Source organism: Piliocolobus tephrosceles, chromosome 19 (genome assembly GCF_002776525.5).
Source record: "Piliocolobus tephrosceles isolate RC106 chromosome 19, ASM277652v3, whole genome shotgun sequence".
In the NCBI taxonomy this organism is placed as follows: Eukaryota; Metazoa; Chordata; class Mammalia; order Primates; family Cercopithecidae; genus Piliocolobus; species Piliocolobus tephrosceles.
In genome coordinates, this window is record NC_045452.1 from 1,297,903 (window position 1) to 1,324,492 (window position 26,590).

The 26,590-nt window shown below is 47.7% G+C and overlaps 2 protein-coding genes across 5 annotated transcripts in view; both read right to left on the minus strand.

The window, feature by feature from the left end:
- The window catches only part of ADA2 (adenosine deaminase 2), a 46,344-nt gene extending 27,095 nt beyond the window's left edge, over positions 1-19,249 (minus strand). The window contains exons 1-5 of one of the 4 annotated variants that reach the window (XM_023192093.3): positions 19,044-19,118; positions 8,745-9,106; positions 6,399-6,618; positions 2,090-2,129; positions 1,799-2,009 (exon numbers count right to left, since the gene is read on the minus strand). In XM_023192093.3, the coding sequence (XP_023047861.1) occupies positions 1,799-2,009; positions 2,090-2,129; positions 6,399-6,561 (414 nt within the window). In that variant the 5' untranslated portion in view covers positions 6,562-6,618; positions 8,745-9,106; positions 19,044-19,118. Of the gene's footprint in view, positions 1-1,798; positions 2,010-2,089; positions 2,130-6,398; positions 6,619-8,744; positions 9,107-19,043 lie in introns of all 4 variants that reach the window. The other 3 variants (XM_023192090.3, XM_023192091.3, XM_023192092.3) reach the window with 3 other exon arrangements.
- Positions 1-26,590, minus strand: part of MICAL3 (microtubule associated monooxygenase, calponin and LIM domain containing 3) — a 1,031,057-nt gene that overhangs the window by 261,508 nt on the left and 742,959 nt on the right. The window lies entirely within an intron of this gene.

Sequence of the window (26,590 nt, forward strand, 5' to 3'; positions counted from 1 at the left end):
TTCTCCCGCCTCAGTCTCCCGAGTGACTGGTATTATAGGTGCACACCACCATGCAGCTAATTTTTTTTTTTTTTTTTGAGACAGAGTCTCACTCTGTTGACCAGGCTGGAGTGCAATGGCACGATCTCTGCTCACTGCAACCTCCGCCTCCCAGATTCAAATGATTCTCCTGCCTCAGCCTCCCAAGTAGCTAGAACTACAGGCATGCGCCACCACGCCCAGCTAATTTTTGTATTTTTAGTTGAGACAGGGTTTCACCATGTTGGCCAGGATGGTCTCGATCTCTTGACCTCGTGATCCACCCACCTTGGCCTCCCAAAGTGCTGGGATTACAGGTGTGAGCCACCTTGCCCAGCCACCAGTTAATTTTTGTATTTTTAGTAGAGATGGAATTTCGCCATGTTGGCCAGGCTGGTTTGAAACTCCTGGCCTCAAGTGATCCACCAGCCTTAGCCTCCCAAAGTGCTGGGATTACAGGCGTGAGCCAATGCGCCTGGCCTCCCCTCTCTTTTTAACCTCTCCACACTTCTTCCTTCTGGGTACAAAATAAGTCTCTCTATCCTAAAAAGAAACCTGTGGCCCCTGTGGTTCCTTCCAGTTATCTTAATGTTCTTTCTCTCAAATCACAGCCAGAGCCTTTAATCAGCCAAACCTGGCTCCAATTCATCACCTGTATTTCATTTTTTTCTTTTTTTTTTTTTTTTGAGACGGAGTCTCGCTGTGTCGCCCAGGCTGGAGTGCGGTGGCTGGACCTCAGCTCACTGCAAGCTCCACCTCCCAGGTTCACGCCATTCTCCTGCCTCAGCCTCCTGAGTAGCTGGGACTACAGGCGCCCGCCACCTCGCCCGGCTAGTTTTTTTTTGTATTTTTAGTAGAGACGGGGTTTCACCGTGTTAGCCAGGATGGTCTCGATCTCCTGACCTCGTGATCCGCCCGTCTCGGCCTCCCAAAGTGCTGGGATTACAGGCTTGAGCCACCGCGCCCGGCCTCATTTTTCTTTTTCTTTTTCTTTTTCTTTTTTTTGAGACAGAGTCTCACTCTGTTACCAAGGCTGGAATGCAGTGGTGCGATCTTGGCTCACTGCAATCTCTGCTTCCCAAGTTCAAGCGATTCTCCTGCCTCAGCCTCCTGAGTACCCGGGACTACAGGTTCCTGCTACCATACCCGGCTAATTTTTTGTATTTTTAGTAGAGATGGGGTTTCACCATGTTGGCCAGGCTGGTCTCGAACTCCTAACCTTGTGATCTGCCCGCCTCGGCCTCCCAAAGTGCTGGATTACAGGTGTGAGCCACCACACCCAGCCGTGTATGTCATTTTTCTACTCCCAGAAATGAGGTTTCTCTTCTCAGCATGTTACTGAAACTGCTCAAAGGTGACCCTGTAATTTTCAAATCTCATGGGCGATTATCCATCTGCTATATGTTTCTTGCCCTCACCCTGCCATGTGGCTCCCTTTATTTTTGAAACCCCTTCTTTTGGCCCCTAAGATGGCTCTATCCCAGTTCTCCTCCTTCTCAGCTCGTGTCACGAGGCCCTGGGTATCACGGCAGAGGGGAGAATGGGGAACCATGAGAAACAGGGGGGCAAAGGGCGACGCAGGATGTGTTCCCGGTTTTGCCGGAGCCTGCCCAGTCCATTTCAGGTCTCCCTGCTCATGGTGGCCCCTGGAAAGGCACATGACCCCTTGCACCAGAGACCTGGGTAGTCAATTCATGAGCCTTCAGTCTTCTACCAGCTAAGATCTGAGTCAGGCCAGAGCAAAGGAGGTGGGAGGAGCGGAGAGGAGAACTGGGCTCACCGGCAGTAGCCTGGCTCTGATCTCCATGTAGAGCACGTTGTCCTCGTAGAATTCCTGCATGCTCCGGAAGACATAGTCTCTGAACACTGGTGCGTAACGGATGAGACCAGAGATGGTGAAGAAGATGGTTTGAAATTTCGACCAGACAACATTTTGGTTTGTGTAAATCACCTCCGGGTGCTGGGTCACCAGAGTGAAATTCCTCAGCAAGCTGTCCAAGACACAAAGTGGGGAGTGGTGGAGGCATGATCCAGGGCACTGCCCCCAGGCACCCATAGGACTGCTACCCACCTTGCATATCCCAGGTAGCAGCAGCACACCAGGATGCACCCTAGAGTGGAGATAAGGAAGGGGCAAAGGGGAGCATTTCCAGACTCTCCCATATAAGAGTCGGTCCTGTGGCCAGGCAGCCACTGCCTGCTTAAACCCTAACCCCAACCCCAGGAGACTGCTCGAGAGGAGAGCTCACCAGCTAGGCTCTCCTGGCTCCTGTCCTTCCTCTGTATGCTTGGCCAATCTGATCCCACTGTACTTTCTAGACCAAAAAGCTCTCTCTCTCTTTCTCTCGCTCTCTTTCTCTCTCTCTTTTTCCTATACCCACTGACAGGAAAATAGACCAAATTCTTTTTGGGGGATGTTATGGACTAAATTGTATCCCCAAGCGTCCGAATTAAAATGTTGAAGCCCTAGCCCTCATTTGGAGAAGGGAATTTTAAAGAGATGATTAAGATTAAATGAGGTTGCCGGGCGCGATGGCTCAAGCCTGTAATCCCAGCACTTTGGGAGGCCGAGACGGGCGGATCACGAGGTCAGGAGATCGAGACCATCCTGGCTAACACGGTGAAACCCCGTCTCTACTAAAAATACAAAAATAGCCGGGCGAGGTGGCGGGCGCCTGTAGTCCCAGCTACTAGGGAGGCTGAGGCAGGAGAATGGCAGGAACCCGGGAGGCGGAGCTTGCAGTGAGCTGAGATCTGGCCACTGCACTACAGTCCAGGCGACAGAGCGAGACTCCGCCTCAAAAAAAAAAAAAAAAAAAGATTAAATGAGGTTATGGCCGGGCTTGGTGGCTCTCGCCTGTAATCCCAGCACTTTGGGAGGCCGAGGCGGATGGATCATTTGAGGTTAAGAGTTCAAGATTAGCCTGGCAAACATGGTGAAACCCCGTCTCTACTAAAAATACAAAAAATTAGCCAGGCGTGGGCCGGGCACAGTGGCTCACACCTGTAATCCCAGCACTTTGGGAGGTCGAGGCGAGCAGATCATGAGGTCAGGTGGTCGAGACCATCCTGGCTAACACGGTGAAACCCTGTCTCTACTAAAAATACAAAAAATTAGCTGAGCATGGTGGCATGCGCCTATAGTCCCAGCTACTTGGGAGGCTGAGGCAGGAGAATGACCAGAACCCGGGAGGCAGAGCTTACAGTGAGCCGAGATCACGCCTGGGCGACAGAGTGAGACTCCGTCTCAAAAAGAAAAAAAAAAAAAAACAGATTAAATGAGGTTGTAAGGATGGGGCTCCAACTCTAATAGGATGGGTATCCTTGTAAGAAGAGGAGGCCGGGCGCGGTGGCTCACGCCTGTAATCCCAGCACTTTGGGAGGCCGAGGTGGGTGGATCATTTCAGGTCAGGAGTTCGAGATCAGCCTGGCCAACATAGTAAAAACCCGTCTCTACTAAAATACAAAAATTAGCCAGGCGTGGTGGTTCGTGCTTGTAATCCCAGCTACTAGGGAGGCAAGAGAAACGCTTGAACCCTGGAAGTAGAGGTTGCAGTGAGCTGAGATTGCACCATTGCACTCCAGCCTGGGCGACACAGTGAGACTCATCTCAAGATAAAAAAAAAAGAAGAGACAGCAGGAGTGCACGTACAGAGGAAAGGCCATGTGAGGACACAGCCAGAGGCAGCCTTCTGCACGCCAAGGAGAGAGGTCTCAGGAGGAACCCACCCTGCCCTGGCACCTTGATGTTGGACTTCCAGCCTCCAGAACCATGAGAAAATCAATTCCTTTTTTTTTTTTTTTTTAAACAGGGTCTCACTCTGTTGCCCAGGCTGGAGTGCAGTGTCAAAATCACAGCTCACTGCAGCCTCAATCTCCCAGGCTCAAGCAATCCTCTTATGTTAGCCTCATGGGGTAGCTGAGACTATAGGTGTGCACCACCACATCTGGTGGATTTTTTACTTTTTGTTGAGATGGTGGTCTCACTATGTTGCCCAGACTGGTCTGTCTGCCTGCCTGCCTTCTTTCCTTCCTTCCTTCCTTCCTTCCTTCCTTCCTTCCTTCCTTCCTTCCTTTCTTGTCTTGCTCTGTCACCCAGGCTGGAGTGCAGTGACATGATCTTGGCTTGCTGCAACTTCCACCTCCCAGGTTCAAGTGATTCTCCTGCCTCGGCCTCCCAAGTAGCTGGGATTACAGGTGCCTGCAGGCATGCATGGCTAATTTTTTTTTGTATTTTTAGTAGAGACAGGGTTTCACCATGTTGGCCAGGCTGGTTTTGAACTCCTGAACCACCCACCTCGGTCTTCCAAAGTGTTAGGATTACAAGCGTGAGCCACCGGGCCTGGCCACCAGGCTGGTCTTGAACCCCTGGGTACAAGTGATCCTCCCACCTCAGCCTCCCGAAGTGCTAGGATTACAGGCATGACCCAGTGTGCCCAGCTTGAGAAAATCAATTCCTGTTGTTTAAGCCCCCCCAGCCTGGGGTATTCTGTTATGGCAGCTCAAGCAGGTTAATGAAGGGAGTGGAATGGAAATAACTTGAATCAGCACCCAGGTGTGTATCCCAGATTGGCCATTTACCAGCTGTGTGTCCTTGCATAAGCTAGTTAACCTTGCTGAGCTTCATGTTTCTCATTTCATAAAGGGAAATAACCTCAGGGGAGCACTCTGTAGACATCTGTGTGACCAAACTAATTGTCACTTAATAATATTACTATACAAGGCCAGGCACAATGGCTCGTGCCTGTAGTCCTAGCACTTTGGGAGGCCAAGGCGACAGGATAGCTTGAGCCCCAGAGTTCAAGACCAGCCTGTGCAACATGGCAACACCCCATCTCTACAAAAAAGACAAAAATTAGCTGGGTGTGATGGTGCATACCTCTAGCGTGCTGACACACAGGAGGATTGCTTCAGCCTGGGAGGTTGAGTCTGCAGTGAGCCGAGATTGTGCCACTGCACTCCAGCCTAGATGGTAGAATGAGACCCTGTCTTAAATAGTAATAATAGTAATAATAATACTATACAAGTCTGTTAGGAAGTTGCTCCACCAGGTTTTCAAGATTTATCTTCCAGCTAGATTGTCATCACTTCAGAGCTAGGAACTTTTATTCTCTCTGGCTTTATTGAGCATCAGACAAATCTCATTTGCTACAGCAACAGTGTTGCTGGCCAGGCGCGGTCACTCACACCTGTAATCCCAGCACTTTGGGAAGCCGAGATGGGCAGATCACCCGAGGTCAGGAGTTCAAGACCAGCCTCGCCAACATGGTGAAACCCTGTTTCTACTAAAAATACAAAAATTAGCCAGGCGTGGTGGCACATGTCTGTAACCCTAGCTACTCACAAGGCTGAGGCAGGAAAATTGCTTGAACCCAGCAGACAGAGGCTGCCGTGAGCCAAGATCGCGCCACTGCACTCCAGCCTGGGTGATGGAGCAAGACCATGTCTCAAATAATAATAATAATAATAATAATAATAATAATAATAATAATAATAATAATGGCCGGGCGTGGTGGCTCAAGCCTGTAATCCCAGCACTTTGGGAGGCTGAGACGGGCGGATCACAAGGTCCGGAGATCAAGACCATCCTGGCTAACACGGTGAAACCCCGTCTCTACTAAAAATACAAAAATTAGCCGGGCGCAGTGGTAAGTGCCTGTAGTCCCAGCTACTCGGGAGGCTGAGGCAGGAGAATGGCGTGAACCTGGGAGGCGGAGCTTGCAGTGAGTGGAGATCGCATCACTGCACTCCAGTCTGGGCGACACAGCGAGACTCTGTCTCAAAAAAACAAACAAACAAACAAACAATAATAATAATAATAACAAACAAAAATAGTGTTGCTGATAATGCTTTTTGTAGATTTTAAATGCACCAGAAAACTACTATGGATGGAAAAGGTGTTGAATGCTTTTGTGGGACAGAGTATCCTGTAAGGTTAAAAGGAAAAGGTGCTCATGTGTTTTTTTTTTTTTCTTTTTTTCTTTTTGAGATAGGGTTTTATTTTGTCACTCAGGCTGGAGTGCAGTGGCTCCATCTCAGTTCACTGCAGCCTCAACCTCCTAGGTTCAAGTGATCCTCCTGCCCCAGCCTCCCAAGTAACTGGGACTACAGGCACAGCACCACGCCTGGCTAATTTTTTGTATTTTTGGTAGAGATGAGGTTTCACCATGTTGCCCAGACTGGCAACTCCTGGGCTCAAGTGATCCACTCGCCTTGCCCTCCCAAGGTGCTGGGATTACAGATGTGAGCCACCACGCTCAGCCTTGCCTCATGCTTTTTTAAAGCCAGATTTTTATCTATAGGTTTGTACCAAGGGAGACACCTACCCACTGCCACCCCATGACAGACCTGGGACATGTGCTTGCTGAACTAATACTCACCTGTCGTCAAACTCAGTGACGTTCTGCACCCGCTTCCGATAATCCTCCAGCAGGATCCACTTGGAACATTTTTCTGATGTACGGGGAGTTGGGTGAGCAAATCTAAACTGCATGATCCCCTTCGAGGTGAAACAGATGTGGCAGTGAGGCCTGTAGGTGACATTCCTCACCAGCCAGTCCATAGTCACGATGCCAGTGTCATGGAGGTGCAAGGCAGCCCCTGGAGAGGGAAGAAGAATGGTGGAGACAAAGGGGTGAAGTCCCATCCCAGGACTCCAGGAGTGGGGGACAAAGGGGTGAAGTCCCATGCCAGGGCTCCAGGGCTGTGGGGACAAAGGGATGAAGTCCATCCCAGGGCTCTGGGGCTGTGGGGACAAAGGGATGAAGTCCCGTCCCAGGACTCTGGGGCCTGGGGACAGTGTGGATCACAAGAAGACGTGCAAGCAGAAGGATTTCTGTCCAGACATGTTTCTCAGAACTTGTCTAAGGCTCTAGTCTAAGGATGGGGCTTCCAAGTCTTACTAATCAGGAGCCAGGGTGATCTTGTCCAAGAGGGGCAGCAGAGGCGAATGAGAGGGCATCAGGTTTGGAACCACAGAACTGAGGTTCAACTCGGGGCTCCACTGGCTTCTAGTTCTCCATTGGGAGCCCAAGACTTTCAATGAAGCCACCCAACACTTCATGACGGGATACACTGGGATGAGCCTCAGGGCCGCAGTCCTGTTCACACACTTGTCCTCCATCCTCTCATCCTGCCCCTCAACTCCTCTCCCACTGGCTTTTCATCCCCTGGGCTGAGCCTGTGTCTGTACAGCTTCTGGCCTGCGGGCTTTGCCAGTTGAGTCCCCATGCTTGTCCTCCCGACCAGACACCAGCTGTGTCCCTTGCTCCCCCAGGCACAGTGCATGCTGTCCCTCTGCCCTTCTTGTGCCCATCCAGCCCTTGGCCCTGACACGAGCCCCTAGACCACTGTCCCAGCTGCATGAGCTATGGTGTGTCACCCTCTTATGCCTCCCAGCAACTGCGGATGCTACTTTACTGACCTCATGATTATTATTATTTTTTAATCTCTATTTATAACATTAAAAGAAAAAAAAACAGCCAGGCACAGTGGCTCACTCCTGTAACCCCAGCACTTTGGGAGGCTGAGGCAGGCAGATCACGAGGTCAGGAGTTCGAGAACAGCCTGACTAACATGGTGAAACCCCATCTCTACTAAAAATACAAAAATTAGCCGGGCATTGTGGCAGGCGCCTGTAATCCCAGCTACTCAGGAGACTGAGGTGGGAGAATCGCTTGAATCTGGAAGGAGGATGTTGCAGTGAGCCGAGATCGCGCCACTGCACTCTAGCCTGGGCGACAGAACAAGACTCCGTCTCAGAAAAAAACAAAAACAAACAAACAAAAAAAACAGGTGTGGAAAAGTCTTTGTAAACTGCAAACTGCTATTATTTTTACATTTTAAATTAACATTTTTGGCCGGGCGCAGTGGCTCACACCTGTAATCCCAGCACTTTGGGAGGCCGAGGCGGGTGGATTGCCTGAGCTCAGGAGTTTGAGACCAGCCTGGCCAACATGGTGAAACCCCGTCTCTACTAAAAGTACAAAAATTACCTAGGTGTGATGGTGCATGCCTGTAATCCCAGCTACTCAGGAGGCTGAGGCAGGAGAATCACTTGAACCCAAGAGGCAGAGGTTGCAGTGAGCCGAGATAGCACCAGGGCACTCCAGCCTGGGCGACAGAGTGAGACTCTGTCTCAAAAAAAAAATTTTTTTAATAAAAAAAAATAACATTTTCTGGGGGACAGGGTCTCGCTCTGTCGTCCAGACTGGAATGCAGTGGTGCCATCATAGGTCCCTGCAAACTCCACCTGGGTTCAAGCGACACTCTCCACTCAGCCTCCAGAGTAGCTTGGAGTACAGGTGCACCACCACTCCTGGCTATTTATATGTGCAGGATGCTGATTATTTCATGTTTCATGGAGGTGTGTTTATACTACTCCAGGATGCTATATCATATCATATTGCATCCTATGCGGTAGCTTAGCCCCTGGGAAAACTATGAAGGGAATAGCAAAGTCTCAGGGTTGGATGCTTTTCCAACTTTTCCAGGGAAGACCAGGAATATTCAGGCCAATCTTGACTGTCTGAGAGTTCCCCAGGAAGCAGGGGTTCTGGTTTCCAACACCCTTTTCCTAGTCTACCTGAAAGGACAGAGGAGCAGAGCAGCTGAGTGAGGCTTTCTCTGCTCCACCTAGAATAGCAACAGCCGCAAGCACAGTAGTAGCCCCAAGATGAGTCCCTCTACCTTCCCAGCACCCCAAGCCACCCCTTTCCAAACCTTACCTTTTGGCATCATCCTTAGAATATTAAACACTTGACTTCTCTCAATGAGATGCTTAGCCTGGAAAAAGTGCATGCTGGGTGGGAATATCAGGGTCTTCATGGCCTCCTTCATCTCAGCGATTTTGAGCATCATGAGCCTCTCATTGGCCTGCTCCTCCTTGGTGTTCAGCACCAGCGGCCCCCCCAGCCGCATCATTTTTTCTTTCAACAACAGATGCGCCTCATCTATGGATAGAGCTGAGCGGAAGAAAGACATTGCCACAGCCAACAGCAAGAAGCGCAGGGCTGGCCACTCAGATGGGCCATCCACCAACATCGGGATGCCTGGACGAGGAAATGGTTCCAATGGACACTCCACGGGACTGCAAAGGAGGGGAGGGGAGGGAAACCTACAGATTTAAGGGTCAAACTCTGATCTTCCTTTTCTCGCCCAGCTCTCAGATTACCAGAAGGCAGGATATTGAAGGATTCTTCTTCCAGACCCCAGAGAAAAGACCTACTGGTACAGACAGGTAGGGGTTTCTCAATTTTTTTTTTTTTTTTTTTTTTGAGATGGAGTCTCACTCTGCTGCCCAGGCTGGAGTGCAGTGGTGTGATCTTGGCTCACTGCAAGCTCCACCTCCCGGGTTCATGCCATTCTCCTGCCTCAGCCGCCTGAGTAGCTAGGACTATAGGCGCCCGCCACCAAACCCGGCTAATTTTTTGCATTTTTAGTAGAGACGGGGTTTCACCATATTCACCAGGATGGTCACAATCTCCTAACCTCATGATCCACCTGCCTTGGCCTCCCAAAGTGCTAGGATTACAGGCATTAGCCACTGCGCCTGGCCATTTTTTGTTTTTTGAGATGGAGTTTCACTCTTGTTGCCCAGGCTGGAGTGCAATGGCATGATCTTGGCTCACTGCAACCTCTGCCTCCCAGGTTCAAGTACTTCTCCTGCCTCAGCCTCCCAAATAGCTGGGATTACAGGCATGCACCACCACGCCCGGCTAATTTTGTATTTTTAGTAGGGACGGGGTTTCTCCATATTGGTCAGGCTGGTCTCGAACTCCTGACCGCAGGTGATCCGCCAGCCTCAGCCTCCCAAAGTGCTGGGATTACAGGCATGAGCCACCGTGCCCGGCAGGTTTTCCCAAATTAAAGGTCACCATGAGGCCTTCTGATACTGAAGCTTTAAGGTCAAACAAGCCCTGGCTCATGCATAAGGACACTGCAATCTGATTTTTAGTGGTTCACTTTTATTTCATTATATTGTAGTTATTTAAAAAAAAAAAATTTTTTTTAAGACAGAGTCTCGCTCTGTTGCGCAGGCTGGACCGCAGTGACGTGATCTTGGCTCTCTGCAACCTCCACCTCCAGGGTTCAAGCGATTCTCGTACCTCAGCCTCCCAAGTGACTGGGACTACAGGCATGTGCCACCACGCCCAGCTAATTTTTGTATTTTTAGTAGAGATCATATTGACCAGGCTGGTCTTGCACTCCTAGCCTCAACTGATCTGCTCATCTCAGCCTCCCAAAGTGCTAGGACTACAGGCATGAGCCACCGTGCCCGGCCAGTGTTTCACTTTTAAATATAACCTGTGGTCCTAGCTATTCATGAGGCTGAAGCGGGAGCATCGCTTGAGCTCAGTACTTTGAGGCTGCAGTGAGCTTTGATCTCACCACTGCACTCCAGCCTTGGCAACAGATCAAGACCTTGTCTTTAAAAATATATATATTTTTTATTAAAAAATAAAAATACGGCTGGGTGCGGTGGCTCATGCCTGTAATCCCAGCACTTTGGGAGGCTGAGGCGGGTGGATCACAAGGTCCAGAGTTTGAGACCAGCCTGGCCAATATGGTGAAAACCCGTCTCTACTAAAAATACAAAAATTAGCTGGGCATGGTGATGCGTGCCTGTAATCCCAGCTATTTGGGAGGCTGAGGCAGGAGAATCACTTGAATTGCTTGGGAGGCAGAGGTTAGAGTAAGCTGAGATCGCCCCACTGCACTCCAGCCTGGGTGACAGAGCAAGACTCAATCTCAAAATAATTAATTAATTAATTAATTAAAAATAAGACCAGGTGCTGGCAGAGCAGGTGGATTGCTTAAGCCCAGGGGTTCAAGACCATTCTCAGTAACACGTTGAAACTCCATCTCTACAAAAGATACAAAAATTAGCTGGGCGTGGTGGTACGCACCTGTAGTCCCAGCTACTGGGGAGGCTGACGTGGGAAGTTCACCTGAGCCTGGGAGATCAAGGATGCAATGAGTCAAGATCGCGCCACCGCAATCCAACCTGGGTAACATAGTGATATCCTCTGTAATAAATAAATGAATTGGCCAGGCGTGGTGGCTCACTCCTGTATTCCCAGCACTTTGGGAGGCCAAAGCGAGTGGATCAGGAGGTCAAGAGATCGAGACCATCCTGGCCAACACGGTGAAACCCCGTCTCTACTGAAAATGCAAAAATTAGCCAGGCATGGTGGCGTGTGCCTGTAGTCCCAGCTACTAGGGAGGCTGAGGCAGGAGAGATCCCTTGATCCCTTGAATCTGGGAGGCGGAGCTTGCAGTGAGCTGAGATTGCGCCACTGCACTCCAGCCTGCCAACAGAGCGAGACTCTGTCTCAAAAAAAAGAAAATTAATTAGTTAATTAATTAAATAGCAAAGAAACAACAGAATGAAGAGACAACCTATCTTTTTCTTTTCTTTTCTTTTCCTTTTTTGTGGGGGGACGGAGTTTCACACTTGTCACCCAGGCTGGAGTACAGTGGTGTGATCTCGGCTCACCGTAACTTCCTCCTCCCAGGTTCAAGCGATTCTCCTGCCTCAGCCTCCTGAGTAGCCTTGGACTCCTAAAGTACTGTCATTACTGATGTGAGCCACCATGCCCAGCCTTTTCTCGGCTCACTGCAACCTCTGTCTCCCAGGTCCAAGCAATTCTTCTGCCTGAGCCTCTCAAGTAGTTGGGACTACAGGCATGTGCCACCAGGCCCAGCTAATTTTTTTGTATTTTTAGTAGAGACGGAGTTTCACCATGTTGGCCAGGCTGGTCTTGAACTCCTGACCTCAGGTGATCCTCCTGCCTCGGCCTCCCAAAGTGCTGGGATTACAGGCGTGAGCCACCGTGCCCAGCCACGTGAATAGGAGAAAATATTTGAATAGGAGAAAATATTTAAAAATTAGTTATCTGAATAGGAGAAAATACTTAAAAATTAGTTATCTGATGGGGAGCTAATATTCAGACTATGTAAGGAAATCAAACAACTCAACAGTAAAAGAACAAATTATCTCACTTAAAAAATGGCCAAAGACATACAAAATGGCCAATAGGTCTATGAATAAATGCCCCCACTTTTTTCTCTGCTTTGCTTTCTTTTTTTTTTCCCTGGAGACCGGGTCTTACTCTGTTGCCCAGGCTGGAGTGCAGTAGCGTGAGTCCACCTGGTTGGCGTTCACAGCTCACAGCAGCCACAACCCCCCGGTTTCAAGGAATCCTCCCACCCTGGCCTCCTAAGTGTGGTACCACTATACCCAGCTAATTTTTTTTTTCTTTTCTGTAGAGACAGGCTCTCTCTATGCTGCTGTAGCTGGTCTCAAACTCCTGGGCTCAAGCGATCCTCCTGCCTCTGCCTCCTGACATTCTGGGATTACAGGTCTGAGCCACCAGGCCCAGCCAACATTTTTTCTAATTATTGGGGAAATGCAAATCAAAACTACAATGAGATCATCTCAACCCATCTCAAAAAATGACTATTACTTAAAAGACAAAAAATAACAGATGCTGGTGAGGATGTAGAGAAAAGGAGCTCCTATACACCACTGGTGGTAGCGTAAACTAGTACAGCCACTATGGAAAACAGTATGGATATTTCTCGAAAAACTAAAAATAGAACTACCATACGATCAGCCAGGCATGGTGGCTGACACCTGTAATCCCAGCACTTTGGAAGGCTGAGGTGGGTGGATCACCCAAGGTCAGGAGTTCGAGACCAGCCTGACCAACAAGGTGAAACCCCGTCTCTACTAAAAATACAAAAAAATTAGCCATGCATGGTGGCCGGCACCTGTAGTCCCAGCTACACAGGAGGCTGAGGCAGGAGAATTGCTTGAACCTGGGAGGCAGAGGTTGCAGTGAGCTGAAATCGCGCCACTGCATTCCAGCCTGGGCTGGACAGAGCGAGACTCTGTCCCAAAAAAAAAAAAAAAACTCCTATACAATCCAGCAATCCCATTACTGGGTATCTCTCCAAAGGAAAGGAAATCAGTATGTCAAAGGGATACCTGTACTCAGATGTTTACTGCAGCACTATTCACAATAGCAAAGATATGGAAACAACTCAAGTGTCCACCAACAGATGATGGATAAAGAAAACGTGGCAAGTCCGTCTACCAAAGCACCGGGGAGTGTCGTGGAGGCCTACGAGCCGGTCCAAAAAGGACTCCTAAAGCCGAAAGGAGTCGCAGAGCTCAGAGTGACCAAGTGGAAGAAGAAAAAGAAGGACAAAGACAAAGCGAAACTCCTGGAAGCAATGGGAATGAGCACAAAGATCGAGGAGAAGCAGCACGGCCTGGACAAGTGGACCCTGGCCTGGGTGGCCTTTGAGAAAATGCAGGAGAAGCGGCGACAGAAAGGATCCTCAAGAAAGCATCCAGGCCAGGCGCAGTTGCTCACGCCTGTAATCCCAGCACTTCAGGAGGCCAAGGTGGGCAGATCACCTGGGGTAAGGAGTTCAAGACCAGTCTGGCCAACACGGTGAAACCCCATCTCTACTAAAAATGCAAAAATTTAGGAGCATTACATTCCTGAGTCAACTGGACGAAGTAGCCGCCCACCCCCAGTAGAGAGCAGCATCGAGGGCTGGCAGAAGGCCAAGCTGGGGCTGTGTGTGTTTCCTTTGGTATATTCTAGAAACATGGCTTCACACACACCCTCGCATCTTCTGCTACAAACTGCTTTTCGAAGCTGAGTACCCTCATTCTGGAACTTGATTAAAGTAAAATTGTCCTTGTACTCAGTTTAGGTTTCTTGGCAACATATAGAAGATACACCCTTTTAGTTCGGATGGAAAGTTTCTAAGTTTATTCGGAGGTAAAGCCCATTTCTGTGTCCGTACCATGTAAAAATGTTTTTATCCCTGAGTTGCATCTAATGCTCTGAGGCCAGCCAGCTGTCTTCTCCCGGATGAGATGGACTCCAGAGGATAAGGAGCTAATGCCAGGGTGGCCTGCAGTATGCAGAGCCCCACAGGACCCAGTGTGGGTGCCCCTCCAAGCTTCCTCTAGCTTGGGGCCTATGCTGTACCTGCAGGCCCCAGGGAAGCCACTTGCAACTCTGTGGCCTTTAGACTTCCTCCTCAGCCACCCGGCCACTGAGACAGCACAGCCTGGGTGGCAGAACAGCCACCTAAGGCAAGAATGGAACAGACACACCTTGTTCCTTTCTGAGCCCATTCCCCAAAACCCTCCTTCCAGGTACTTCTAATGGGTATTCCCATGGCAGACATTGCTAATGGATCACAGCATTCTTTGAAATGGAGTCCAGATACAGCCTGTCTCTCAATCCTCAGCTGGGGGCTCCTAGCAGCCTCTTGTATTTATTCAGAGTTGACACATCACACGGGGCCTGTTTGGCATTCGTAGCCTAAGGACGCCTCAGGGGTGACAGGACCAGGGCAGAGCCCCCGTACAAACAGACATGGGTGCGGTCAAATGGAAGGGCCCAGGCATCCATCTTGGAGGGCTGGAATTTTGTAGGGCCTGTGTGTCCTGGTTGAGGATCAAACCACATATGCTATTGGGAGAAATGATCTCTGTTGACATACATATTGAAAGAATAACGAAGGCAGAAGAGAGAAACCAAGTGTGGAATTTAGGATTCTCCTGTGTAAATTACACAATAAAGCAAAAGCCAGTTTTTTAAAAAAAGAAAGAAAATGTGGCATATATACACAATGGAATACTACTCAGCCGTTAAAAATGAAATCACGTCATTTGCACCAACATGCACGGAACTAGAAGACATAAATGAAATAAGCCAGACACAGAAGGACAAACACCATATGTTCCCACTCATATGTGAGAGCTAAGAAAGTTGATCCCATAGACATAGAGAATAGAAAGATAGACACCGGAGACTATGAAGGGTTGAGGTAGATGCAGGGGATGAAAAGAAGTTGGTTATGGGTACAAACAGACAGGAATTTCAAGAGACCGAGGCAGGAGGATCACTTGAGCCTAGAAGTTGAAGACTATCCTGGGCAACAAAGCAAGACCCCATCTCTACAAAAACTTTAAAAATCATCGGCCAAGCGCAGTGGCTCACACCTGTAATCCCAGCACTTTGGGAGGCCGAGGCGGCAGATCACGAGGTCAGGAGTTCAAGACCAGCCTGACCAACATGGTGAAACCCCGTCTCTACTAAAAATACAAAAATTAGCCAGGCGTAGTGGCGTGAACCTGTATGTGGCTTTTGCAATCTCTGGCAACATGCAGCTTTTTGTATCTGGCTTCTTTTACTTAATGTAATATATTAAAGTTTCATTTATATTGTGACATTAATGGTATTTTATTCCTTTTAATGGATGAATAATATTCCATTGAGGGTATATACCTCATTTTGCAGATTTCTTCATTCATTGATAAACATTTGGGGTTGTTTTTACTTTTTTGGCTCTAATGAATGATCCTGCTGTGAACATTTGTATGTAAGATTAGTGTGAACATTCTCTTGGGCATATACCTAGAAAATCAATTGCTGAGTCACATGGCAATTCTCTATTTAACTTTTTGAGCAACCTACTTTTATTTTTACATATAATAATACTGGTTATCCTTCTGAAAGTTATTAACTAGTGTTTTTTATAGAACCAGTAAATATTACAGGCACATGATGCATTGGGCTGGAACACAATTTATTAGCTCCCATCGCTTTAATCAATAGTCCCAGCTACTCAGGAGGCTGAGGCAGGAGAGTCGCTTGAACTTGGGAGGCAGAGGTTGCAGTGAGCTGAGATCACACCACTGCACTCCAGCCTGGGTGAAAAGGCGAGACTTCATCTCAAAATAAATAAATAAACAATAATAAAAATTATCCATGTGTAGTGGTGCACACCTGTACTCCCAGCTACTCAGCAGGCTGAGGTGGGAGGATCGCTTGAGTCTGGGAGGTCAAGGCTGCAGAAAGCGGTGATGGTGCCATTGTACTCTTGCCTGGGTGAGAGTGAGACCTATCTGCCCCACTCCCAGGAAAAAAAAACCAAAAACCTACAGTTAGATAGAAGAAGTAAGTTCGAATGTTTCGTAGTAGACTAGGGTGACTATACTTAGCGACAATATTATGTATATTTCAAAGTAACTAAGACCGGGTGTGGTGACTCATGCCTGTAATCCCAGCACTTTGGGAGGCCGAGGCAGATGGATCACGAGGTCAGTAGTTCAAGACCAGCCTGGCCAACATGGAGAAACCCTGTCTCTACTAAAAACACAGAAACTAGCTAGGCATAGTGGCGTGTGCCTGTAATCCCAGCTACTCGGGAGGCTGAGGCAGGAGACTTGCTTGAACCCAGGAGTCAGAGGTTGCAGTGAGCCAAGATTGCGCCACTGTAGTCCAGCCTGGCAACAGAGTGAGACTACATCTCAAAACAAAACAAAACAAAACAAAACAAAACAAAAATATATATATATAGAGAGAGAGAGAGAAAGAGACTCATATAAAATGGATTAAAGTTAAAATAAATAAATAACAAATATAACCAGAGAGCACAAGAGCATAAGACATTTGAAGAAAGGCTTCAACCTGAGAAAGAAACCAAAAGAAAACACACAGAGATAAGGAACCGAGAGGAAATAAAGCAACACGGGAACTAAAAGAAAAATCTGAAAGAACTGTAATTAACATCCTTAAACACATAAAACATTGTGTGTGTAAAACAGGAATAGGAGGTGATAAAAAAAAATAGAGAATTAGAAAGAACTTTCAGAAATGAAAAATAGGAAAGCCGAATGTTTAAAAATTTACTAGCAACATTAAAAATGAAGTTAAAGAAAATATTTTTAAAAGTAAAGCAAGGCCGGGCGCGGTGGCTCAAGCCTGTAATCCCAGCACTTTGGGAGGCCGAGACGGGTGGATCACGAGGTCAGGAGATCGAGACCATCCTGGCTAACACGGTGAAACCCTGTCTCTACTAAAAATACAAAAACTAGCCGGGCGAGGTGGCGGGGCGCCTGTAGTCCCAGCTACTCGGGAGGCTGAGGCAGGAGAATGGCGTAAACCCGGGAGGCGGAGCTTGCAGTGAGCTGAGATCCGGCCACTGCACTCCAGTCCGGGCGACAGAGCGAGACTCCGCCTCAAAAAAAAAAAAAAAAAAAAAAAAAAAAAAGTAAAGCAAAATAGGAGAAAAGAAAATGAGACGATTATTGGTTGAGGAAATCCAACACCCAAATAACAGACATTTCAGAAGGAAAAAAATAATAATAACAGGTGAAGGAAATAAGCAAATAAAGAATACAAGAAATTGCCCCAGAACCGACAGTCTCTATTGAGTACCTTGCACAGCACAGTCAATCCTTCAGTGGCCACACCAAGGTACAGCATCTTGGTATTTCAGAGCATTAGCATTAGAAAGGATTATCAAAGGCTGGGCGCGGTGGCTCAAATCTGTAATCCCAGCACTTTGGGAGGCCGAGGCGGGCAGACCACAAGGTCAGGAGATCGAGACCATCCTGGCTAACACGGTGAAACCCCGTCTCTACTAAAAATACAAAAAAATTAGCCGGGTGTGGTAGTGGGTGCCTGTAGCCCCAGCTACTCGGGAGGCTGAGGCAGGAGAATGGTGTGAACCCAGGAGGCGGAGCTTGTAGTGAGCAGAGATCGCGCCACTGCACTCCAGCCTGGGTGACAGAGCAAAGACTCGGTCTCAAAAAAAAAAAAAAGAAAAATATTAAGTAAATAGAGGTGCTGCAAGGATATGACAAAAATAGAAAGTTTGCTGCTCATTAAATCATTTTAATATCCAAGACTCTTTCCAGCTCAGTTATTCTGTAGTATATCAGATAGCAAAGAAAATTTTAAGAATGAACTAGTATCAGTAATATGCAGTTATGGTAGAAGCTGTAACCCCAAAATCAGAGTGCTGGACTTCAGAAGAATCCCTTTAACTTCATTGAGTCCTTGACTCTCTTTTTTGACCACAGCGTTTGCCTGCTACTCAAATCTCTAGGGCAGGAGCATGGTGACCTCTACGTCACCATCCAACCTATCCCATGCAGCATTCTCCATCAACAGCCCTACTCCTTGTCCCTGTCTCCCTGGTGACTCATAACAAAGGCCATCAAGCTCCCAAATCTTCAACTCCATCCTCTCCAAGAAGGACCCCAAAAGCATTTGTGTCCCAGCAACTGTGAACTTTTCCAGGCTGCCCGACAGAAGTTTATCTAATGCTGGTCAAGAGCCACCTGGTTGAATACTAGAAAAAACAATCCCTGTTCACAATTTATTGCTATATCTACTTCATCTTCTCTCCTCCACAAATTTTTCCTTTTCCTTTTTTTTTTTTTTTTTTTTTTTTTTGGAGATGGAGTCTTGCTCTGTTGCCCAGGCTGGCCAATGGCAGGATCTCAGCTCGCTGCAATCTCTGCCTCGTGGGTTCAAACGATTCTCCTGCTTCAGCCTCCTGAGTAGCTAGGATTACAGGCGCCGGCCACTACACCTGGCTAATTTTTGTATTTTTAGTAGAGACGGGGTTTCACCATGCTGGCCAGCCTTCCTTTTACTTTTAAAAGAGGAGGCATGAAAACTTCACAAAGTAGTTTGCTTCCAAACTAAGAAGAAGGGAGGCTGGGCATGGTGGCTTATGCCTATAATCCCAACACTTTGGGAGGCTGAGGCGGGCGGATCACCTGAGGTCAGTAGTTCAAGACCAGCCTGGCTAACACGGTGAAACCCCGTCTCTACTAAAAATACAAGAATCAGCCGGGCGTGGTGGCACACGCCTGTAATCACAGCTATTAGGGAGGCTGAGGCACAAGGATCACTTGAACTCAAGAGGCAGAAATTGCAGTGAACTGAGACTGCGCCCCTGCACTCCAGCCTGGGTGACAGAGTGGGGGCCACATGCATCTGTGGTCCTGAGAAAATGCCCTTGGGCCCATTTTCAAAAGCCTGCTGGGGAGAAAGCCTGTTACTCCTCCACTGAGAGTCTCAGACCCATCTCAGATGGGGACAGGGAGAGGCGCAGGTGAACCAAGCCCAAACCCCAGACTTCCCAGCTACCTCCTGAACCTCATCAGCCCAGAGCTCCCAAAGGACCCCAGTTACCTCGGAACAGCTCCAGAAACTGATGGCTGTTTGCTTAGTGCCCCAGCATCTGTGCAGAGCACCAGAAAAGCTCACCAACTGCTTCACTTCCTGTCTGGGTAGGTTTTACTTCCCTCCAGTGTGCACAGGGATCCGAGGAGAGGGGCTCTGCAGCACTGAGGCAGCTGGAGTGGCAAGTGTGTGGTTTACATGTATGCTTGCTGTGTGCATTTGAGTTTGATGTGGGGGGCTTGTGTGCATGCTCATGTGGGTGTTTGTATGTTCATGTGTGTTTCAGTTTATGTGCATGTGGTTTGTTTGTTTGTTTGTTTGTTTTTGTAGACAGAGTTTCACTCTTGTTGCCCAAGCTGGAGTGCAATGGCGCAATCTCAGTTTACTGCAACTTCTGCCTCCCGGGTTCAAGCAATTCTCCTGCCTCAGCGTCCTGAGTAGCTGGGATTGCAGGTATGTGCCACCATGCCCCACTGATTTTTTGTATTTTTAATAGAAATGGGGTTTCACCATGTTGGCCAGGCTGGTCTCGAACTCCTGACCTCAGGTGATCCGCCCACCTCGGCCTCCCAAAGTGCTGGGATTACAGGCGTGAGCCACCATGTCCAGTGGCACGTGGGTTTATTTGTGTTGGAAGGAGGGTATGTGTGTGTTTGTGTGTGCTGTATCTTTGAAAGGTCCACAACATATTAGTTTTGGAAACAAGCACCGCAAGAGGCACTCCAAAATCTGTTCCTGAACTCTGGGAAGTTCTCCTTCTTCAAAATGTGACTGTGGACTGTCGGGCAACCCACTAGACAGAGGATAAAAAGTAGCTATCATAAAATATATGTTTTGGTGGGGGAATCAGGGATGTGACAGGACAGTAGAGGGGACAGTAGGTGGGAGACAAGAGCTGGGGCGTGAAGAGGACCAGCAAGAGCAACGCTCCGAGGGACAAGTGGAGCAGACAAGGCTCCTGTGCCCAGGACGGTTGGAATCAGACCTTGCTTTGTACCTAGCCTTAGCACTCTAGCAGTGGGGCCTCGACCAAGTTGTTTCAACTCTCTATACTTCAGTTTCCTCATCTAAAAATGTGGACAATATTTTCTTTTCTTTTTTTTTTTTTTTTTTGAGACAGAGTCTCGCTCTGTCATCCGGGCTGGAGTGCAGTGGCTGGATCTCAGCTCACTGCAAGCTCCACCTCCCGGGTTTACGCCATTCTCCTGCCTCAGCCTCCCCAGTAGCTGGGACTACAGGCGCCCGCCACCTCGCCCGGCTAGCTTTTTGTATTTTTTAGTAGAGACGGAGTTTCACCGTGTTAGCCAGGATGGTCTCGAACTCCTGACCTCGTGATCCGCCCGTCTCGGCCTCCCGAAGTGCTGGGATTACAGGCTTGAGCCACCGCGCCCGGCCGGATAATATTTTCAGAGGGTCCATTGTGAGAATTAAAGGAAGAACACATACAAAGTACCTGCCACATAGTAAGCTCTTGATAAATATTAGCCGTGACTATTCTTAGAAGTAACCACTGGGATGCGTCATCCAGGCCAATTAGAAATGCAGACATGGGAGGCTACACCAGGGACTTCCATGATACACGCATGGTCTAAAGGCTCGATTGCACCCCACTCCTCCCCAGTCCCACTCAGATCTACCCCCAGACCCCAAATCTACCCTCCAAAGCCTATGGCACTTTCAGTTCTGCAGCTCTCATACATCTGGGGCCTTGGTGCTCCTTTTTGTCATTTTCTCCAAAAAGTACCAAGGCCATTCATCTAATAAACAGGAAGAAATCTGAAAGTGAAAACGCAGAGGGGTCAAGGATTCCCTCATCAAGAGTTCAAGACTAGACCGGGCTCAGTGGTGCATGCCTGTAATCCCAGGACTTTGGGAGGCTGAGGCGGGTGGATCACAACATAAGTTCGAGACCAGCCTCTACTAAAATACAAAAATTAGGTGTGGTGGCATGCACCTGTAATCCCAGCTACTCAGAAGGCCGAGGCAGGAGAATTGCTTGAACCTGGGAGGCAGAGGTTGCAGTGAGCTGAGATTGCACCACTGCACTCCAGCCTGGGTGACAGAGTGAGACTTTGTCTCAAAAAAAAAAAAAAAAAAGAGAGTTTAACACTAATTTTTTGAAAGTCCGAGGAAGCAGAATGTACCACAAGTAATAAGGAGAAACAAGATTGATTCCAGTGCTGCACAAAGGGCAAACCACCAATTCTGAAAGCAAATCACGTGAACAGTTTTTTTGTTTTTTTTCTAATACTTTAAGTTCTAGGGTACATGTGCACAACATGCAGGTTTGATACCTAGGTATACATGTGCCATGTTGGTTTGCTGCACCCATCAACTCATCATTTACATTAGGTATTTCTCCTAATGCTTACCCTCCCCCAACCCCCCAGCCCCCAACAGGCCCCGGTGTGTGATGTTCCCCTTGAAGGGTTTTTTTAAATACCAGGTCAAAGCTAAAGATCAAGCTTTTCTTTCCAAACGCTTTGGCTGAAAGTAGGAGCTAATTTTCACATCTGCAAAGGTGGCTGCAGGACTCCAAGTCACACCTTGGCAAGGGTGTGGCAGCTGGCTGAGGACTGCAGGTCCTTGTCAGGCGGAACCTGCTGGGTTCTGAGGAGTGGAGACTCAGATCTTGAGGTGGAAGCACAGACAACAGCTGGGCACACTTACCTGGATGTGGGGTTGGGAACGGTGAATCAGAGCCCAGTTAGATCCCGGAGGCCAGCAGCAGGCTCTGCAGAGGTGCAGGGGCACCTCATTCAGAACCCATTTCTTGGCCCTCTGTGACTAAAACCAGCTCCAAGCAGGACTTCTTATGGCTGGAGTTGCCTCCAAAGGGGCGTCGGCCTCCACTCAGGTATGACTCAGCGTTGCCTAGCTAAAAAGGTGTGAGGACAGGGAGCACACGTGAGGCCATTCGGGAAGAATATTTTGCCAAGTGCAGAGGCCGTAAAAATGTGGAACAGGGCTCTGTTTTTTACGCTGTATTGAAAATGATCATCAGAAGCAGAAACTGGGCTTGTGTTCAGAACCTGAAAATCTGCAGGGCAGAAAAAGAGGACAAAGGCATCTTTTAGGGACTATAAAACTAAACCTCAACAGAAAGATGCCTGAAGAGACAGGTGGATTATGACCTCAGAATTGGAGACAGGAGAGGTTTTCAGAATTAAAGATCATCTATGGCTACACAAACATTTGAGAGGTATTTTCATTTAAACAGCCCTTTCTTCCCACCAATATCATGAATTATATGCTATGCACAACCTATAACAGAGTATAGCAGAGTTGCCAATGGTTTAAAGTGCTGCATATATGATTGTTATATGAGGAAAATAAGATTCTTTGACCCCCAGAGTTAGGAAAATGGAAATAATAATTGCTAAGGCATATTAAGAATTATATATGTGTGGCCGGGCGCGGTGGCTCAAGCCTGTAATCCCAGCACTTTGGGAGGCCGAGACGGGTGGATCACGAGGTCAGGAGATCGAGACCATCCTGATCTACACGGTGAAACCCCGTCTCTACTAAAAAATACAAAAAACTAGCCGGGCGAGATGGCAGGCGCCTGTAGTCCCAGCTACTCGGGAGGCTGAGGCAGGAGAATGGCGTGAACCTGGGAGGCGGAGTTTGCAGTGAGCCGAGATCGCGCCACTGCACTCCAGCCTGGGCGACAGAGCTAGACTCCATCTCAAAAAAAAAAAAAAAAAAAAAAAAAAAAGAATTATATATGTGGCCGGGTGCAGTGGCTCACTCCTGTAATCCCAGCACTTTGGTAGGCCGAGGCAGGTGGATCACCTGAGGTCAGGAGTTTGAGACCAGCCTGACCCACATGGAGAAACCCCGTCTCTACTAAAAATACAAAATAAGCCGGGCATGGGGGCACATGCCTGTAATCCCAGCTGCTTGGGAGGCTGAGGCAGGAGAACCGCTTCAACCCGGGAGGCGGAGGTTGCGGTGAGCCGAGATCGTGCCATTGCACTTCAGCCTAGGCAACAGAGCGAAACTCTGTCTCAAAATAAATAAATAAATAATTATATATGCGTGTGTGTGTATATATATGCACACACACAAACATTTAATCCTTACAGCAATATATACCTATAAATGAGTGTATATATATGTGTGTCTGTGTGCATATATATATGCATTTAATCCTTACAGCAATCTTATAAGGTAGGGACTATTGCAGTTCCCCCTTGAGAGAGGAGTACCCTTTAGGTAACTTGCCCAAGGTCACACAGCTAGTAACAAGCATAGCATGGCCTTGCAGGCCCAGGTGGGTTCCACCACACTGCTTTCCCTGGAAGCAAGGAAATGGAAGGTCTTTGAAGTAGTAGGGGAGCCACTGGGCACAAGGAATTAGATCCCTGGAGGAAGGCACAATTAGCAAAGGTGGAGCCCAGGAATAGACGTTACCAGGCATAAGTGATTTTTCCAGACACTGGGAGCTTGTGTTTTGAATCACCAACGTATTTTTAGGAAGCAGAAAAGTTAGCTCTTTCATTGAACTGCTATGTAGTTTTGAAGAAAATGTCTTAATATCCATGAAACTCAAAGCTTTAATCTGCAAGAAGGAAGAAATTCCATGTGTCTCCTACTAAGTTTCTTTTCCAAGTAAGTTTTTTTGTGTGTGTATGTATGAAATAATATATGTGAAAAATTTTTTTGAGACAGAGTCTCACTCTGTTGCCCAGGCTGGCATGCAGTGGCGTAATCTTGGCTCACTGCAGCCTCTGCCTCCCAGGTTCAAGCAATTCTCTGCCTCAGCCTCCCTAGTAGCTGGGATTACAGGCACCTGCCACCACGCCTGGCTAATTTTTTTGTATTTTTAGTAGAGACAGGGTGTCACCATCTTGGCCAGGCTGGTCTTGAACTCCTGACCTTGTGATCCACCTGCTTCAGGCTTCCAAGTGCTGGGATTACAGGCGTGAGCCACTGTGCATGGCTGAAAATATTTTTTTTTTTTTTTTTTTTTTTTGTACAATCACACAGCATAAATAATTTTCTTTTTTTTTTGAGAAGGAGTTTCACTCTTATTGCCCAGGCTGGAGTGCAGTGGCATGATCTCAGCTCACCACAACCTCCGTCTCCTGGGTTCAAGGGATTACCTGCCTCAGCCTCCTGAGTAGCTGGGATTACAGGCATGCGCCACCATGCCTGGCTAATTTTTTTTTTTTTTTTTTTTTTAGTAGAGATGGGGTTTCTCCATATTGGTCAGGCTGGTCTCGAACTCCTGACCTCAGGTGATCTGCCCGCCTCAGCCTCCCAAAGTGCTGGGATTACAGGCATAAACCACCATAGCCAGCCCAGCATAAGTAATTTGCCTTGCATAAATCTTTCTAGTATTTTTTTCTGGCTTCTTAGGGTGCGGTAAACATAATTTGATCTTTTTTGAGGACTTGGGATCATTATTATGAGCATGTATTAAAATACTTTCTAATGCTATTGCATTATCACTCTATTTACAATGCCAGTGAGAAGCGGAGCTTTGTTTGCCCCTGTCCTAAATGGCTTTAGACTGCTCTGCTTGTATGTAATTTTTATATAATTTTTCTGTCCCTTCCTATGCAGTTCACTTGCCATTCTGGGTAGGTCTAAATTCCAGCAATCCTCTTCCTCTAATGTGTTACTTCTTGTGGTCTAGGGACTGAGGAACAAGATACTCAAACAGTACCAGTGAGAGCCCCTTAATTGCTCTATGAGTCAGGGCATATTCACAAGTGCATGGATGGATTTTCAGTTAGAGATTGCAGACTGAACACATGAATTAACCTTAGTTCCTCTCCAAAACCTGCACTAAAATGACAGTGGGAAAAAAAAATTAAGCATATATTCACAAGGTTGAAGAAAACAAGAAAGGAGAAAATAGCAAAAAAAAAAAAAAAAAAAAAAAAAAAAAAATTGGAAGATGGAAGGTACATAAACCAGTGCTAATAATTTATTTATTTATTTATTTTTTTTTTTGAGATGGAGTCTCGCTCTGTTGCCCGGGCTGGAGTGCTGTGGCCGGATCTCAGCTCACTGCAAGCTCTGCCTCCCGGGTTTATGCCATTCTCCTGCCTCAGCCTCTCAAGTAGCTGGGACTACAGGCGCCCGCCACCTCGCCCGGCTAGTTTTTTGTATTTTTAGTAGAGACGGGGTTTCACCATGTTAGCCAGGATGGTCTCGATCTCCTGACCTCGTGATCCGCCCGTCTTGGCCTCCCAAAGTGCTGGGATTACAGGCTTGAGCCACCGCGCCCGGCCCTAGTGCTAATAATTTAGAAGACTAAAAAACAAAGCAAATAAACAAACAAAAAAACACCACGAATCTGAAACCAGCAATGAAGGAAAGAAACCTTGGATACCTGTGAAAGTGAGGCTGAAGGTAAGTCCAAAGCAGGAGAAATGGAATGGTTGGAAAGCCTTTTTAACAAAAACCTAGAGCCACAGACATTCCTCCCATTCCCTCTTTGGCAGAGCAGTGAAGATTTGCTTTCAGGGAAAGGTAAAACAGAGTTTCTGGCCTAGTTAAGGATGGGGGAATCATATTAAAAATGAAGACTTTTTAAAAATTTTGCATATTGAACACTGAGTCTTCCCAACCTTTCTCCCTTATTAGTCTCCCAAACATCAGCAACTTATATCCACAGTCAAGAAGAGGGAAAAGCCTTCTCTAGGGCTTTATCCAGACTCATTGGAAAGACCTAATGATATTTAGAGGGATGTACCAGTTCACCATCTAGTAAAACTCATGGCAACATAGCTTCCTCCCTCCCTGCTCTACCCACATACGAAGAGTTTACAACATCCTTTAGTACCCTACTCTTAAATATAAGCAGAGCCGAGAGTTACTACATTTGAGAAATACTATTTTATGACAGAGAAAGAGCATCTCAGAAGAAAAAGAATAAGAGGGAGGAGAAAACTTTTTTTTTTTTTTTTTTTTGAGACGGAGTCTCGCTTTGTCGCCCAGGCTGGAGTGCAGTGGCACCATCTCGGCTCACTGCAAGCTCCGCCTCCTGGGTTCATGCCATTCTCCTGCCTCAGCCTCCGAGTAGCTGGGACTACAGGCACGCACCACCACGCCTAGCTAATTTTTTTTGTATTTTTAGTAGAGACGGGGTTTCACCGTGTTAGCCAGGGTGGTCTCGATCTCCTGACCTCGTCATCTGCCCGCCTCAGCCTCCCAAAGTGCTGGGATTACAGGCGTGAGCCACCGCGCCCTGCTGAGAAAACTTGATTATTAGCCTTAGAGATAGAAGAGAAGATATTATACCCACAAAACAACAACAGGATGCTATAGAAAAGGAATAGGCAAAGAATGAAAAAGATGTTCTGGGGCCTGGCGAGGTGGCTCACGCCTGTAATCCCAGCACTTTGGGAGGCCGAGGCAGGCGGATCACGAGGTCAGGAGATCGAGACCATCCTGGCTAAGATGGTGAAACCCCGTCTCTACTAAAAATGCAAAAAATTAGGCAGGCATGGTGGCGGGTGCCTGTAGTCCCAGTTACTGGGAGGCTGAGGCAGGAGAATGGCGTGAACCCAGGAGGCGGAGCTTGCAGTGAGCCGAGATCG